This window comes from Strix uralensis, chromosome 3 (genome assembly GCF_047716275.1).
Source record: "Strix uralensis isolate ZFMK-TIS-50842 chromosome 3, bStrUra1, whole genome shotgun sequence".
Lineage (NCBI taxonomy): Eukaryota > Metazoa > Chordata > Aves > Strigiformes > Strigidae > Strix > Strix uralensis.
In genome coordinates this window covers 52,185,463-52,200,102 of record NC_133974.1, presented here as the reverse complement: position 1 = coordinate 52,200,102, position 14,640 = coordinate 52,185,463, and the positions used below count along the sequence as shown (strand labels likewise).

Genomic DNA, 14,640 nt, shown 5'->3' with positions numbered 1-14,640 from the left:
CTGTTTTAGTCTAATATCTTATTTACTAATGGGAAAATTGAAAATAAGAAAACCCAAATATATTATTCAAATTTTACAGAAAACGAGAGTCAGGACCAAAATGAAACCATTGGTCTTATGGCTGGTATTTCCAAGAAATCTGTTAATTGACATTGTCACCATTTTCTAGCAGAGAATTAAGGTAGTTAGACAATTAGAAGTTGAATTCGTACACAAAATGTTACTGTATCTTGATGCTTTATAGCTCTCTTGCATTTGAGCTAGGATATCTAATCTGTTTTCTGAACCCATTGTAACTTGAATTTTGGAATTCTCTCTGTATTTATCCATCACCAAATAAAAGTTTCTCTCCAGAAGATTTTATAAGTCATCATGTTACGGAAATTACACATGCCAGCCACCATAGCAGTGTTCGACTCTAGGTTTCTACTGAATCGATAAGCTGAAAGATAGATTCCTCTATAAAAGTACTTTTTATTAATAGCACTAACAGCTCGAGCAGGGTGCCTCCAAAGAGGGACCTCGAACAAAGAAATCCCTGGGCAATGATACCCTTACACTCTAAATTCCCCACTCCTCACATGACAGTTTGGACCAGTGGTCATATTAGGATCTGAGGTCTTCCTGTTCTTCATTGGGTCCCCTCATTGTTTCTAGGCAGGCCATTTATTTTCTTATCTCTAAGGTTGCAGCTTCCGTTAATGAATGTAGCTTCCTTGTCTTCTGGCTTGAACCAGCTCTGGGGCCTTCTTTTACTTGACTAGGTAAAAGTTCAACATACCTAGATGAAGGTTCACAGCTTGCAGCAAATTTAGCAAGTTATGCTAAACAAATTCTATATAAGTAGTATACCAAATCACACAACAGTCAGTACAATGAATTTTGGTTTTGCTGAAGTCTGCAGGAGTCCAGCCTTTGATGTGTATAGGAACAGAATGAGCTTCAATGTCGTTATCTGATTAACTATGCTCAACTGATAAGTCTATCTTTGTTCTTAAACAGGACTTGATGGCTCAACACGATTGTCAATATCTTATTGAACTGGATGGAAATCAACAACCAGATGATCTCTTTGTTGTAAGTAAGCTATGCACCAACTTAGTTAACCTCCACTAGAAAATTTCTTAATTCTGTGGATTGTTTTCTTTGTTAAGGTGTTGGCAAAATTTTAAGTTGTGTATGAAACTCATTTAATTACTATTGGAAAACATGACCTTTGAAATGCTTGCTTTTGTTGCTTTATTAAAACAATTGTAAGATTTACTGCACCGCCCCCAGGCTTACATATATGTTACACGAAAATATTTTCAGGCAGGTTACAACCTCTTTTGTATTGTATCCATCTGTTTTTAGCACTTTATTTTGTGTATTAGTGTAAAATATCATTATTAACATGAGAAATTAAAACATTTTTTGTGTGATATAGTTACAGAATTGGCTTATTTTGTACTGGTGTCTAAAATAATGACAGAACTTTTAATAACTTTGATATTGTTTTACAGTGTAATAGAAGACATTTCATTCTTTTAACAATTCTCCTGAGTGCTTGTTTCTAGATTTTTAGCTCATAACATAGCAAGTCATTCTCCCTATTAGAAAACTACAATGTTAAAAATTGAAGATAAATAATCTTATACTCTGCCTCATAAATAAGAGTTGCATCAAATCAGAATCTAAAGTATGGGGTTGAAAATGAAGTGAGAGATTGTCTTTGACAAGGTAGGAAGTGAGCTGCTCCTGCAGTTTCCCTGTTGTTGTTTGAAACAAATTGAATCAATTATAATTCTGTAAGTATTATTTCAATTTATGCTTAACTTTACTACCAAAGTAGTCCTATGGGAAAAAAAACCCAACTAATTTTGCAGAGTTGGAACATAAAATTTCCTTATTTATGATGTTTATAAGCATTCCAACAGAAAATGTATAGTAAAGGCAATCAAGTTGTGTAATGACTCCAACCATTTTACCTATAAGTAAGGCAAAGACCTATTATGAAACTAGTCCAAACATGACAAAATTTGCTTTTTCATTTCAAGAGCACTTTCATTCAAGCAAGATTACATTCAGGAAATCCTTCAATTAAATTTAATATCATCTGATTCTCGTTGGCAGACATCTGGTTTAAGTATCTTTTTAAATACCCACAGTTGTATTACTTCCAAATGTGCATAATCTGATCTCCTGAAGAGGCTTTCCTCCTTTTCAGATTGGAGTTCATCTGAATACTTCCACTGCTTTGTGGGAAAGAATCCTTCACAGCCTATTCCTTTAGAAGGCTTGGGATTCACAGCATAATGAGGAGATAAAAAGGCTGTGACAGTATTTTGCACTGCCTGTATTTACCAAATAGCTTGTTAAAACTCAGCTCAACAACTAGCTTGACTTCAAGCTTGAAACTGGACCTTAGTGTATATGTAGCCATTATATAAATAATAAGTTAAGATTTTAAAAATACTTTGGGGTTCCTTTTAGATCACAAAAGCAGTTTTGACTGGCACTAAGTCAATAGTTATTTTCTCTTCAGTCAGTAGTAGTTCAACTTCAATCTCTGGGTGTTCGAAATGGAGCTCCTATAACTAGACTTCAAAGTCAGCAAGAAGAAACACTGGAGGGACTGGAAAATGTAAGTGTGCTTTTGTAAAATGTGATTGACTGTAATAATTACTAAAATGTTTTTTATTTTCTGCTGTAATCTTATATTACACCTTTGTTTCACAACAACCACTTTGTTTTACCCTGCAATAGGAGCATTTTTTGAGCCTCGATTTTCCAGAAATGTGAATATAAGATAATTCTGGCACTGTAATCCACTTAGAAGAGTATGAAAAGAAAAAAGTCTGTCATTATTATAATAAATTTTTGAACAAAGTGTTTTAGCAATCGAGGAAGAATTAATTCCTTCCAAGAAAATAAAAAAACTTTGGCCAAAGGATAACAATCTCAGCAGCTGACTTTTAGCTCAGTCTTTACTCTTCCTGAATGAAAAACAGCATGCTAATACTAATTTAGCAACATCCTGCATAGCTGAAATTACATACATTGTTTCCTGTAATTAATTGGAACATGACAAATTAGTGCTGAATGTTTCTGAATCATGACAATTATAATTTGTGTCCCTTCCAAATAAAACTGAAAAACATGTCTTTGCATAAATGTCTTCACCTATATTCACTTGCAGTCATCTTATCTATTTCTGAAACACAACTTTGAATATATGAACAGTACTGTAACTGGGAGACCCCGCTACACATTTTCAGAGAAACACCGCTCCCTTCACTTTTCTGTTTTCTCAGTCCCTGACAAATTCACAAGTGAAGGACTTTCTGCGTCAGAGGTCATCTGTATTTATTATTTAGTTAGCCTGTGTGTTTGTGTCAGTCTGTGTGTAAGCTTCTAGCATCCCACAGTATCTGAGGCAAGGAGTTCTGCAGCTTAACTGGACATTATATACAGAATTGCTTCCTGTTGTGTTGAACCTGCCACCTTTTAGCTGAGAGTCCTCTAGTTGTTGATATGCAAAAGTCAGTAAATAGTTTTGTTCTCTGTATCTGCCCTTTAATAACTCATGATTTCAGACTTCTGTCCTGTTCTTATGAGCTGTCTTTTTCCTGGACTGGAGTTCCAGTCTAATTAATCTTATATCTTCTTACATGAAAATCTTTTAATGTGATTGATCGGCCATATTACCTTTTTCTGAAACTTTTCCAATTCTACTGTGTACTTTTTGAGATTAGGGTAGCAGAATGCACATAGCAGTAAAGATGAGTGCATGATTTATACAATAATAAACCTTTATCTTCTATTATGTCTTTGCTAAACATTCAGGTTGGTTTTCTGACTGCTCTTGGGCATTGACCAAATGTTTACATGGAAGTATGTATTATAATTCCAAGATCTATTCCTGAGTAGTGACAGTCAATGACAACTCATCATTTTCTGTGTAAAACTGCTATTTTAATGCCTGGCTTCCTAGATTCTGAAGGTCTTTCTGCAGTTCTTCACAGCCAGCAGTTGTCTGTACTATTCTGAATAATTTAGTCACCATAAATTTTGGGATTCACTCACTATTCACCTTCTATAAAAGGTCTGTTAAACTTACTGCTATCACATGACATTTCTGCATGCCTAAATGAGATAATTTGGCCTTGCTATTCTCCCACAAAGACCATGATCCTTTCTTCATCCCCTGTAGAAGAAATCTTCACCATTTTCTGTCATCTTCAATAAATGGCTGATTTGTACCTCTTCATTGTTTTAAACTTCTGAAAATAATAAATGAAGCCTACAGGAACTATTTTAAGTATTATTTTTATTAAATAAAGTTGAAATACTAAATAGTTTCTCCTTAAAATTGTCCTACAATTCAGAAATATGTAATTTTAAAAAAATATTCTAAAAAGCGTGATGTGGTTTTCTTTTAAGGTTTGCTTATTTTCCAACAAAATGTTTAAAAAAAATGTTAAGAACAAGGCATATGTAGCTTCAGACAAAAATTACATATGCAGTTATTGCTGTTTTAATAAACAGGATGAACTTTTCCGGGTTCTGTCATCTTACAAACTAATAGCACACAGATATCGATGGCGTAGAAGCAGGTGGGGGCAAGCATGTCCTGTGGCTCTAAAGGAAGGTGACATTGTAATGGGAAACCCAGACTTGGCTGTCAGGTTAGTGAAATTTGATACTTTTTATTTGTATCTCTATTTTATAAGATAACAGTCTATATCTATTAGGTTCTCTTCTGTTTTAAGTTTTCTAGGGAAAATGTACATACTGTCATCCCCAGAGGCATTGAAAACATTTATGTTAAATCCACGGCCTTACCTGTTACCACCAATGCCACTTCCTCCTTGTAAAGTGCTAGTATTTGGTCCTCCATTCTCTGGAAGAACAACTATTTGTAACCTAATTGCACACAAATATAAAGGAAAGGTAGGTTTATAAATGTCTTATGTAATAAGGGTATCAGCTGAGGCTTGAGAATCAGTTAAGCATCTTATTAGTCCTGTTATTAACATGCACAATTGCAAACATACGGATTACAGAGGAAACAGTAATTTAGTGAAATTCACTTCTATATAAAAGTAGCTAACTTTAAAAAATATTTTTATTTACCCTCTCTGCAAGACATATATTTGTGTCAGTTATTTGTCTTAGCATAAGAATATCAAGAATATCATAAGAATAATCATGAATATCTAAGATAATTAAATGTAAATGCAAATTAGAAATTATTTTTTCCACAAAAAACCCCTGCACTTGAATTATATGTACATTTTTCTGAAATTTGTAGAGCTTTTCCAAATTCATTTAATTGCATAGTTCGATCAGGTGCTATATTTCTATTCTGTGATTTTTTTTTTTTTCAAATCATTTCACTAGGTTCTTGATATGGCCAAACTCATTCAAGCACATATGGAAGAATCAAGAGAAGCAAACATTGAGCAAGTGCGAAGGGATGCAGTAGAAAAAGCTATAACAGCAGTGAAAAATAGGTTGGAATTAGAAAACCAGTCAAGAGAATCAGGTGGATAAGGTGTTCCATGGTCTTTGAAGCTATCTTATTTGCTTTAGGTTATTTAACTGAAGCAATCACTGTCATTTCGACTTTTAAAATATTACAGAAGTTGTTACAGTTGTTGGGCATTAAATATGAACTAAAAGAACATGCAGTGAAGGGAATAGCTGAGGAGAATTCAATATTTTTGATATTCTATACAAATCCTCTGATATTGAGGGCCATGAGTATGGAAGAAGGAGTTTTCTGAGCTCTTTTTGAAAGAAGAAATTGGTTCTGACTGATACTGGTTGGAAACTTTCCATTTGAATGACTTTCTGACAAGTTAGATATCTGCAAAACTGAAATTTTCAAGAAAGCAGCTTGTCAGCTGGGCTGATGTGAACCCACAGTCTACAGATTTTCCACTCTGGAGCAGCCTTGCAAGTATTGATGTCTCAGATGGCATATTCACAAGACTCTCCAGCTCTATCACATTCAGACTTCTTAAGCTGCCGAGGTTTTTGCAGCTTCATGAATTCAGAAAATAATTTGAAAATAACATGGTCTTTTAATATTTTTTTGAACAAAATTTGGATTTTCTTTTTGCAGGAAAGTTAGTGGGTTTTTTCAAAACTAAAATTTTGAAATTAAAGTTTTTCATTGAATTGGATTTGCCTTTTCCAGTTAGCCCTAGTTATGGTTCAAATGGACAATCAATCAGGCCATTTTGCCTTATTCAACTAAGCAAGGAATCACCGTATTTGATCTACTCATGGGTAGATACATATCTAACAAGAAGTCAGTATATTTCTCTGGTGTTGCAAAACATAGAAGCTGACAGTGATACAAACCCCATTGGTGTTGCAGTAAAAATAATGGTGAACTACGACACTAAAATTAAAACCATTAAACAGTGTTATGTTCCAAGTTCCTGGCTATGTAACTACTTTTGAGGACAGGTATTTGAAATCATACTAAAATTAATGAGAACTTAATTAATAACCTTGGAGAGCTCAAGCAATTTTATTGCAAAACAGAACTACAAACAGATGAAGGATGAAAACGGACATAGAAAGTAAGAAAGCTTTGGAAGGGGAAATTAAATATTTTTGGAAGCTTGAATCTAGATCTAGAGGTAACTATTTCAGAAACTATTTCCTATTCCTAAGGAAATTATTTAGTTAATTACCTAGTAAATTCTGCCTTTTGAGAGAATTACAGAGAATCAATAAAAATTATGCAAAAGACATCTATCAGTTTAAATAGTTAAATGGCCCCCTGACTGTCCTGAGTGCTCCCAAGTTCAGTTAAGGGATAGACAGTGAGTCTGTGAAACACCACTGAAGTCTGCAGAGTTTCTGTCTACTGTCAGAGTAGGTCAGGAGACTGAAGCAGTTGGTGCTAAGGACTCCATATCCATGTCATGCACAGAGGACTTCGAGATTAGCTGTACTGTGATCTCATGGGCTGAACGTTTAACGGTTTCAGCATAGTACATGTGTATCTGGAAGGAATCAATTAGTTTGCATGTTCCAAGCCTGCTTTGTTGTGTGTACCAAAGCATGGGAAGGATCGGGAGATTCACTTAACACATACTCTTCTGATTCAGACTAAAAAGGTAACATATACACACTCAGAGGGTCCCAGTCTGTTAATGTGCTCAGATGACATCCAGCTCAAACAGAACCACATTTTTCTGTTAGAGGGGGGGAAAACAGGGGAGGGTATTACATCTGTTAAACTGAAGAAGTGTTCAGCACTTTGGTATTTTTAAAGTCTTTTCTGCCTTTTGTCATATTTCTCATCTCTTTTAAGGGGAGGAACAAGCATATGAAAATGGGTACTGCTAGAGAGCCATTTGTGTCTCACAGGCTGATGGGTATGAGTCTTGCCTTCACTAGGGCTGGAAAAGTGCTTGTGATTCCTAGGAGGTGTGCTGGGGGATTCCACAGATTGGGAAGCTGCAGATGAAGAGAAGGCTGACATGTAGCTGGTTTCATCAGATGGATTTTGTGATGAAGTATTTGTATACGAGGATTTTCTACTGATACAGTTTTCTGTGAATTTAATACAATTTCATAACTGTAGGAGACTTGCAAGAACATAGTAATGTCAAAGAAGCAGATGATTCTGAAGAACCCACTGAAACCAGAGAGGGAATAAACTTTGAAGAGGGGACTACTATAAAATCTGCCGTCATCCAAAAAAGTAAAAAGTAAATCTTAGCTATTTTAAGCATGTCATTCCATGCCTTCAGTGCATCTTGAAAATTAACAAGTGAAAGATAATATTATTTTGTTCCTCATTTACCCTTGTACGACTTCTTTAAACTTTTTCCTTGTTGCTGATACTGCGGTTTTGAGAAACCTAAAATGAAATGGTTAATTTTGACATTGAAAGGTATTAACCCATTAATACCATGTTAGTGTACAGGGGAAGAACTCCCACTGACCTTTGTAGGAGCTAAGCATGTGTTTTGATTAAAACTTTGGTATTTTTTTTACATACATATCTTTTTATAGCATAAGACTGCTTCAGAATTTTTTAATAGATAAGGAGAACAGGTATTAATTCACACACAAACAAAAAAATAAGTGAAGAGAGGAGTTTTTGCTACTTGAATATGAGAAACTTAAAAGTATGCTAAGTTTTAATTAACCTGTTGAAATATACTTAAACAAATGAAATACATTTGTAAGCCTGACATGGTTTACAAACAGTATTTTTTTCATACAGAATGGACTGGTATTTCATATAAGGAAGATAGATTACTAGATAGATCCAATTAATAGACATTAATGAAATATATTTACAAGGATCTAAAATGGGAATTAAATAAATGTGAAGTAGTTTTTACAGATTTATTTGTCTTTTTAAGGAAAAACATTTTTTCCTTCAATTATATTCTTCCTTTAGTTTATGGCATTCTATACCAGCAAAAGATATTGAGGAAAACACTAAAGAGAGAGCTATTTCTTGAACTGGAGAAGTAGACTATAATATCTTTAGCTGTAAAGTCTGTTTGGTTTTGGGTTTAGGTTGCGTTGAGGTTTTTTGCAGAGTGGAAACACTTAGTAAGATATTGTCCCTTTCCCAGGGAGCTTGTAATTTGGCAAAAATAACCCGATAATGTGTATAGCTGTGCATGTAAAAAGTATCAACGCAATCAGTGAAAAATCTTGGCACAATTACAGAAAGTAAATATGGCATTTTTTCAAAATTATACTCTTCACATAGTAGATATTGCACTTGCTTAAAACAGTTCTTCACCAAATTTTATCAAATTAGTATGAAAACTATGAACTAACTCTGAGTATTCCTTACAAAATTTTTAAAAGGTTACTGTCCACTGTTCAGCAATTAATAACAAAATATGGATCCAATATGAACATTTTGCGCATCTTAGAGAATACAGGCTTCTTGATTGTTGACAATATACTGTCTTGATTGACTGATGATTTGTATTGATTCTTAAATTAGCCTGGTCAACCTTTCGATTTAGGAATCGAAGATAAATCAAATCAAAGGAAATTCTCAGGTGCTGCGGGTGCCTGACTGTTCTAATATACAAATGTCATTCCATTCATACTGAACCGTTATTTCACTTAGTGGTAGAAAATACTGTACAGGTAAAAAGGGTTTTTTTTTTGTAATGAGAGAGCAAACCAAGATCTTAAAACCTATCTTTATGAAATACCCTCTAGAACTGCATTCAGAAGAACTGCTATTTGATTCTGTCTCAGTATGATTGTGTAATATTGCTTAAAATGACTGCTGCACTGTAATTATGAAGTGGCTGGATTTAACTGCCTAGCAGTTATTCCTGACCAGAGGAAATAAGTATTTCAGAATTTTGTGAAGCACTTTAAAAAATCTATGTTGTTAGGAATGTCAGAGATAACTGCTGACCACCCAGAAGTTCAAGTGATAGTAGAAGAAGCCCTTAAAAGTGCATCAGTCTCCGAAGTTACACTGTCGCCTGAAATATATGCTGAAGTACTGGAGAGAGCTATTGCAGAGGTAAAACACCAAGTACTATATAGCAAAGCACTTTTTTCTAAGAGCAACCTGTAACAGTTTATACATTATCGATATATGTTCTTAATTTTTCCATTTGCAAGATGAGTTTAGTTTATATCAGTCTGAAAGCTTACATAGGATTGAGGAGAGACTGAGCAAGATCATGAAAGACAAATCTATTGAGGGCTACACTATGTATACAAAATATTTCTGTCTTGCAGAGTACCTGGACTACAATTTGTTAAAGACTGGGAGAATTATCTGAAGGAAATATCACTGCATGCTTGCCCTATTCTTATACTCTTAGTCACTATTAAAGAGTTCAACACCAGATACGAGTGTTTGAAAAGAATTGTATATGCAGCTTTATCCAAGAATCTTGAATTGTTTTAAATTTGTTTACTGGTTTGTAACTATTGAAACTGGAATCTAAATTCTTTATAGGCAACCTTATAAATCACTGGGACATTAATTTCTTTTTGTTTAAAATGGTTTTATTTCATTTGGACATATACATTTACTTTTTATTGGCCTGAAATGACAATACAGAAAAATCATAACATTTAGAAAATAATTTGGTATGATGCAGTCTTTTTGAACAGCTAGCAGACTATCTTAGTCTTTTTATGTCACTGAATCTGTCATTTTATAACAGCTTATGAAGAAGAACAAAGACAGGTTTCCTGGTGCTCCAGAAAAAGGAGGATGGGTAGTGGATAACTACCCTCTGTCAGTAAACCATTGGTCAGCTTTATCAGAAAAAGGACTTTTACCCGACACTGTTGTCTGTCTGAAGGATACAGAAAAAGATGGTTAGTAAATGCGCACTAGTGAAACTTAATATTTTATTTTTTCTGTGTTGATATCTTATATAAAGCACATTTATAAGAAAAACTAGTAGTTATTTCCCATTTATAAAGTTTCAGGGTCTAGAGAAGGAAGAATCCAGTGAATCAACAAGGGTACCCTAAAATTCTTATAATTTGGATTAAGGGAATTACACAGAATTTAAAACAGAAATGCTTTACAAAAGCAGTAAAGAAAATTCCTCCCATCTATAATTCTATTTACAATCAGCAGTAAATACCACTGGACTCTGTTGTATTCTGTGTCTGGCTGGCCACCAGCTTGTGATGTGGCGCTCAGTCAAATTTCCCTGCCTGCACATTGGTTTCCCCACTTGCAAAATCAGGTTATAGATATGAACATTCTCTGCTTGAGAGAAAAGGCAGGGTGAAATACTTGTATGCAGGTGTATCCTGTTCCCCATCCTGGGGTCAAAAAAAGTTGAGCAATTTCTTATCCAGATTGATACAATAGCTTAGTACCCATGAATTCAGAGGAAGGGATTTTTACTTTATTGTTTCAAGCAGGAGGGAAGGTTGGTACCAGGCATGAAAAACTGAGCAGGATCATACACTGTTAAAAGTTTTGCCTGCCAAATCATGTCTTAATGGATTATGTCTGCTTGATTCATACCACACCGCAAGTTTCACTGCCCTGTGGCAATGTTTGATCATTACCTATTCAATCCAGTCCATTATCAAAAGGCCTTTTAGTAGTAGAAACTTCCCTTCAAGGAAGGAATGATAGGTCTATTCATACTTAGTTCAAGAAAGCGCAGTAACTGCCCAATATTAGAGTCAGTCCAGAAAGCTTTCCAAACCCTTGTCCCTGAATATAAAAATCAACCTAAGCAAATCCTGAGCTACACAGTTGATTCAGAACAGATTTCTTATTTAAAAAAAATAAAAAAGCTTTTCAGAAGCATGTCATCTGATCAGCTAATCATCCTCACAACTCAGCTATAGTACCTAAACTACCTGGTCATGTAGCTTTGTGAAATTTTGTAACACCTTAAACATCTTAACTAAAAGTCTTCTAGTGTGGCTGGAGCTTGTATACAGACTAAATACAGACTGAACATTTCTATGAGAAAGTTCTAGATCCAGTGTTTGTCAGAAAATTGTATTTGCTGTTCCTATCATTCAGGAAGACCTCATCTCAGATACTTCCAGAAAGATCCTTAAGGACAAATTGCATTTCCATGCCTCATCTTTACTTCCCAAATGTATTGAAATGTTCATGAAGCTAGTTTCTGGGACACAGTGCATTGTCCTTTCTTACAACCACAAAAAGCACCTTACTCATGTAATTGGCATGCAGTAATGTAAAGTTAATACAGTGTACTAAATGACAAACGTCAGGAGTCAAGCTCTAGCCTTTTCTGCAGGGAGAGGACTGAGGTGGGAGAGATGCTTTTAGAATTATATTAACTTTCTCTTAACTTCTCAGAATTTAACAAGTTACTGAATTAATTGGATAAAAGAATAGGTTGTGTCATCATCCCTGAAAGGCTTTTTTCAGGATCAGACACTTTGTGAATAGATAATTCTTCATGGGAACCATGTTGAAAACTGGTCAGTAATAACTGCCCCATTTTTTTCTTTCAGGAAGGGAAGAACTTGGGAGTCCATAGCAGAGGCTTTCAAATTAAGACCTCTCTAGGGCTTTCAAATTATGTGCTTCCTTCCTGCAATGTACACCTTTCTGCCATTCCCACTAGTTCTCAAAACCCATCTCTCAATTATTTTTTCTAATCTGAACAACCTATTTTATACTCTTGGTAGCCATCTCTTCCACGCAAACACCTTCTGTTTCTCAAGTCTGATAGATGGCAGATTCTTTAGAGCATCAGTGTAAGTCTTTCCTAGAAGTTAGAGAGGTCCTTCATGAAACTTAAATTTTGTGCTCACAACCCTAATAGTACCTCTGTTTGAACTACCAGTGTTATAGTCTTTATATCACATAGCAAAAAAGACTGTTTTCTTAATTACAACCCATTTGACCCTATGTATAAGTAGATTTCAGGCTTGGAAGGAAATCCACCATTCCCATTTGTAATGTATTTGAGATGATAATGAGCCTATACCCTAATTTTATCGCTGGAGATGTATCAGGCTTTCATATGAATCAATGACAACATATTTTTCTTCAAAGTTTCATTCACTAGTGGGAGGAAATGAATTAACATACATTAAATAATAAAGCATATATTTTTACTGTCTTGGCTTGAAACAAGTCATGTGCTAATTGAATACAAGTCATACTATTTGTAGCCTATCATAACAAATTGAATTGAAATATAATACTGGCACAGAGATTTTCTTAACAGATTTCCAGTTGCATTAAAACAGGATATTTCAAGAACATTGTTCTTTCAACCAGAATCAGCTGAGCAACCTACAAACCTGCTCCATTCGCAAGCTTCTTTCTGGTTAATACCAGTAGCAGATATTCTCAGGCCACCCACTTAGGACTTTGCTAATTTATTATCCATTATTCTAAAGGCTTGTAGGTCACTTGCTCAATTTGATCAAGTAATGCTGAAATCCTTCATCAGGTGAAACAATCCTGAATCCTTTGAGTGAGAAACACATGTGCTGGTACCCAAGGAAGAAAGAATGGTTTGTTATAGTACAGTAATTGTGATTTTCTGCATGTTCTGCATATGATAATTCTGTAATTAAAGCTGCTTTGCTTCAGTTCAATGTCATTTGGACTCTGAATAATTAAGTAAATTAATGCTCTTTGGCATTGCTGCTTTTCATAATAGAGTGAAAAAACACAAAGATGGGAAAGTGCATGCCTGGGCCACCAGGCAAAGCCACTGCAAACTCTCACAACTTTTTTGCAGAATACCAAGACAGAATTATCTAAAGATGAGTTTACAAACCACGTCTTAAAAAAATTCCCTTCACTCACCATCCCTTTTTTTAAAATACATTTAATTGAAAGTATTGGTTTAAAATATAAACCGTTCACACAAAATTATAATCTGCTTCAAATCAACACCAATGTTCCTAACAGTTAAGTAATATGTTTGTCACAGTTCAAATTTAGATAAAAATACATTTTATGTTAGTTGATGATAGTGATCACATGAGATACGGAAGGAGCAAGTATGAGTAAAGAGAGGTAAAAGAGACAAGATCATAATGTCTGCTCTATGGTTTGGCTAAAAGAGTAGCTTTTTACTTATGGATATGATTCCTTGAATTTAGCTAATCTTTTTTTCATTTTGTTCTTTTTATTTTTTTTTTTTTTTCATTTGGGCAGTTGCGTTAACTTTTTATTTGATTCCCACTAATTTCTGTCGCTTAAATAATAATGTAGTTGAGTTTACAGTTTCACAGTGTTTTGAGTCATTATTTTGTAAGCTATTCCCTGAACTAGTATAAACTGGCATACCCCCACTGATGGAAATGGATTTCAGCCACACAGCCATGTATCATAAATCTATTTGCTAAAGTCAGTCAGGCAGTAGTGTTCCTAGTAGGAACAGCATATTCTTCATTTGTGTCAACCAGCTGTAGTAGTGTAGGTATTATTTGTATTTTTATTTTAATGTTTTTCATTTGTTTCATCATAGTTTTCTTCGTACACATACACACAAAATAAATGCCAGAGTAATGCATGAGATATGAAAATATAAGATAAGTCCTTTCAGTGCTGTCTCCCCTTATAGCCTTCATCATAACCTTCCCATATCCCAGACTCAGTTTATTAGGTGCTTGAAATTGGAAACAAAGCTCTAAAACCTGAGAAAACAACAGTATAACAACATTTCAATGGTATATATGCCTTTTCTTGGCCTTAAAAAGAAGTAAGAAAGTTGTCTACCATTTATTAAATAATTTTCCTAACTCAAATAGCTTTAGATTTATACAGATGCATAAAACTCATTAGTGTTTTGTAATTGTACTGCAGGAGCCTGTATACTACACAGAACATACTTAGCAAATCGGGATGAAATTAATTCTAAGATTTTGAAAAGACTAACAGATGAAGCATTAGAAAAGAAAGAAGAAGAAGTAAGGTAAAATATTGCAAATATCTGAATGTATAAAGTGAGCACAAGAAAATTCTAGCCTTACTTTGTGTTAAAGGTATCAGTGCATTTATCAACACAAATGTACTAAACATTAAGACTAGTTGTGATGTATAGGAAATAATCCAATATGTGTTAACTGTGAGGAATATCTCATTTAGATCAGTAAATATGGTGGCAGAAGATTCTCTCGCTAAATGCATTTTTATTAGCCTTTCTTTAGTCCAGT

General features: G+C 34.4%; 1 protein-coding gene across 1 annotated transcript in view; it reads left to right on the top strand.

Annotated features, from left to right (window-relative positions):
* AK9 (adenylate kinase 9) overlaps window positions 1-14,640 on the top strand; it is a 77,530-nt gene that overhangs the window by 18,458 nt on the left and 44,432 nt on the right. Inside the window, exons 9-17 of the mRNA XM_074864587.1 lie at window positions 1,003-1,081; window positions 2,529-2,623; window positions 4,528-4,667; window positions 4,752-4,932; window positions 5,383-5,527; window positions 7,589-7,708; window positions 9,387-9,520; window positions 10,176-10,332; window positions 14,291-14,399. Coding sequence (XP_074720688.1) covers window positions 1,003-1,081; window positions 2,529-2,623; window positions 4,528-4,667; window positions 4,752-4,932; window positions 5,383-5,527; window positions 7,589-7,708; window positions 9,387-9,520; window positions 10,176-10,332; window positions 14,291-14,399 — 1,160 coding nt within the window. The remainder of the gene's footprint in view (window positions 1-1,002; window positions 1,082-2,528; window positions 2,624-4,527; window positions 4,668-4,751; window positions 4,933-5,382; window positions 5,528-7,588; window positions 7,709-9,386; window positions 9,521-10,175; window positions 10,333-14,290; window positions 14,400-14,640) is intronic.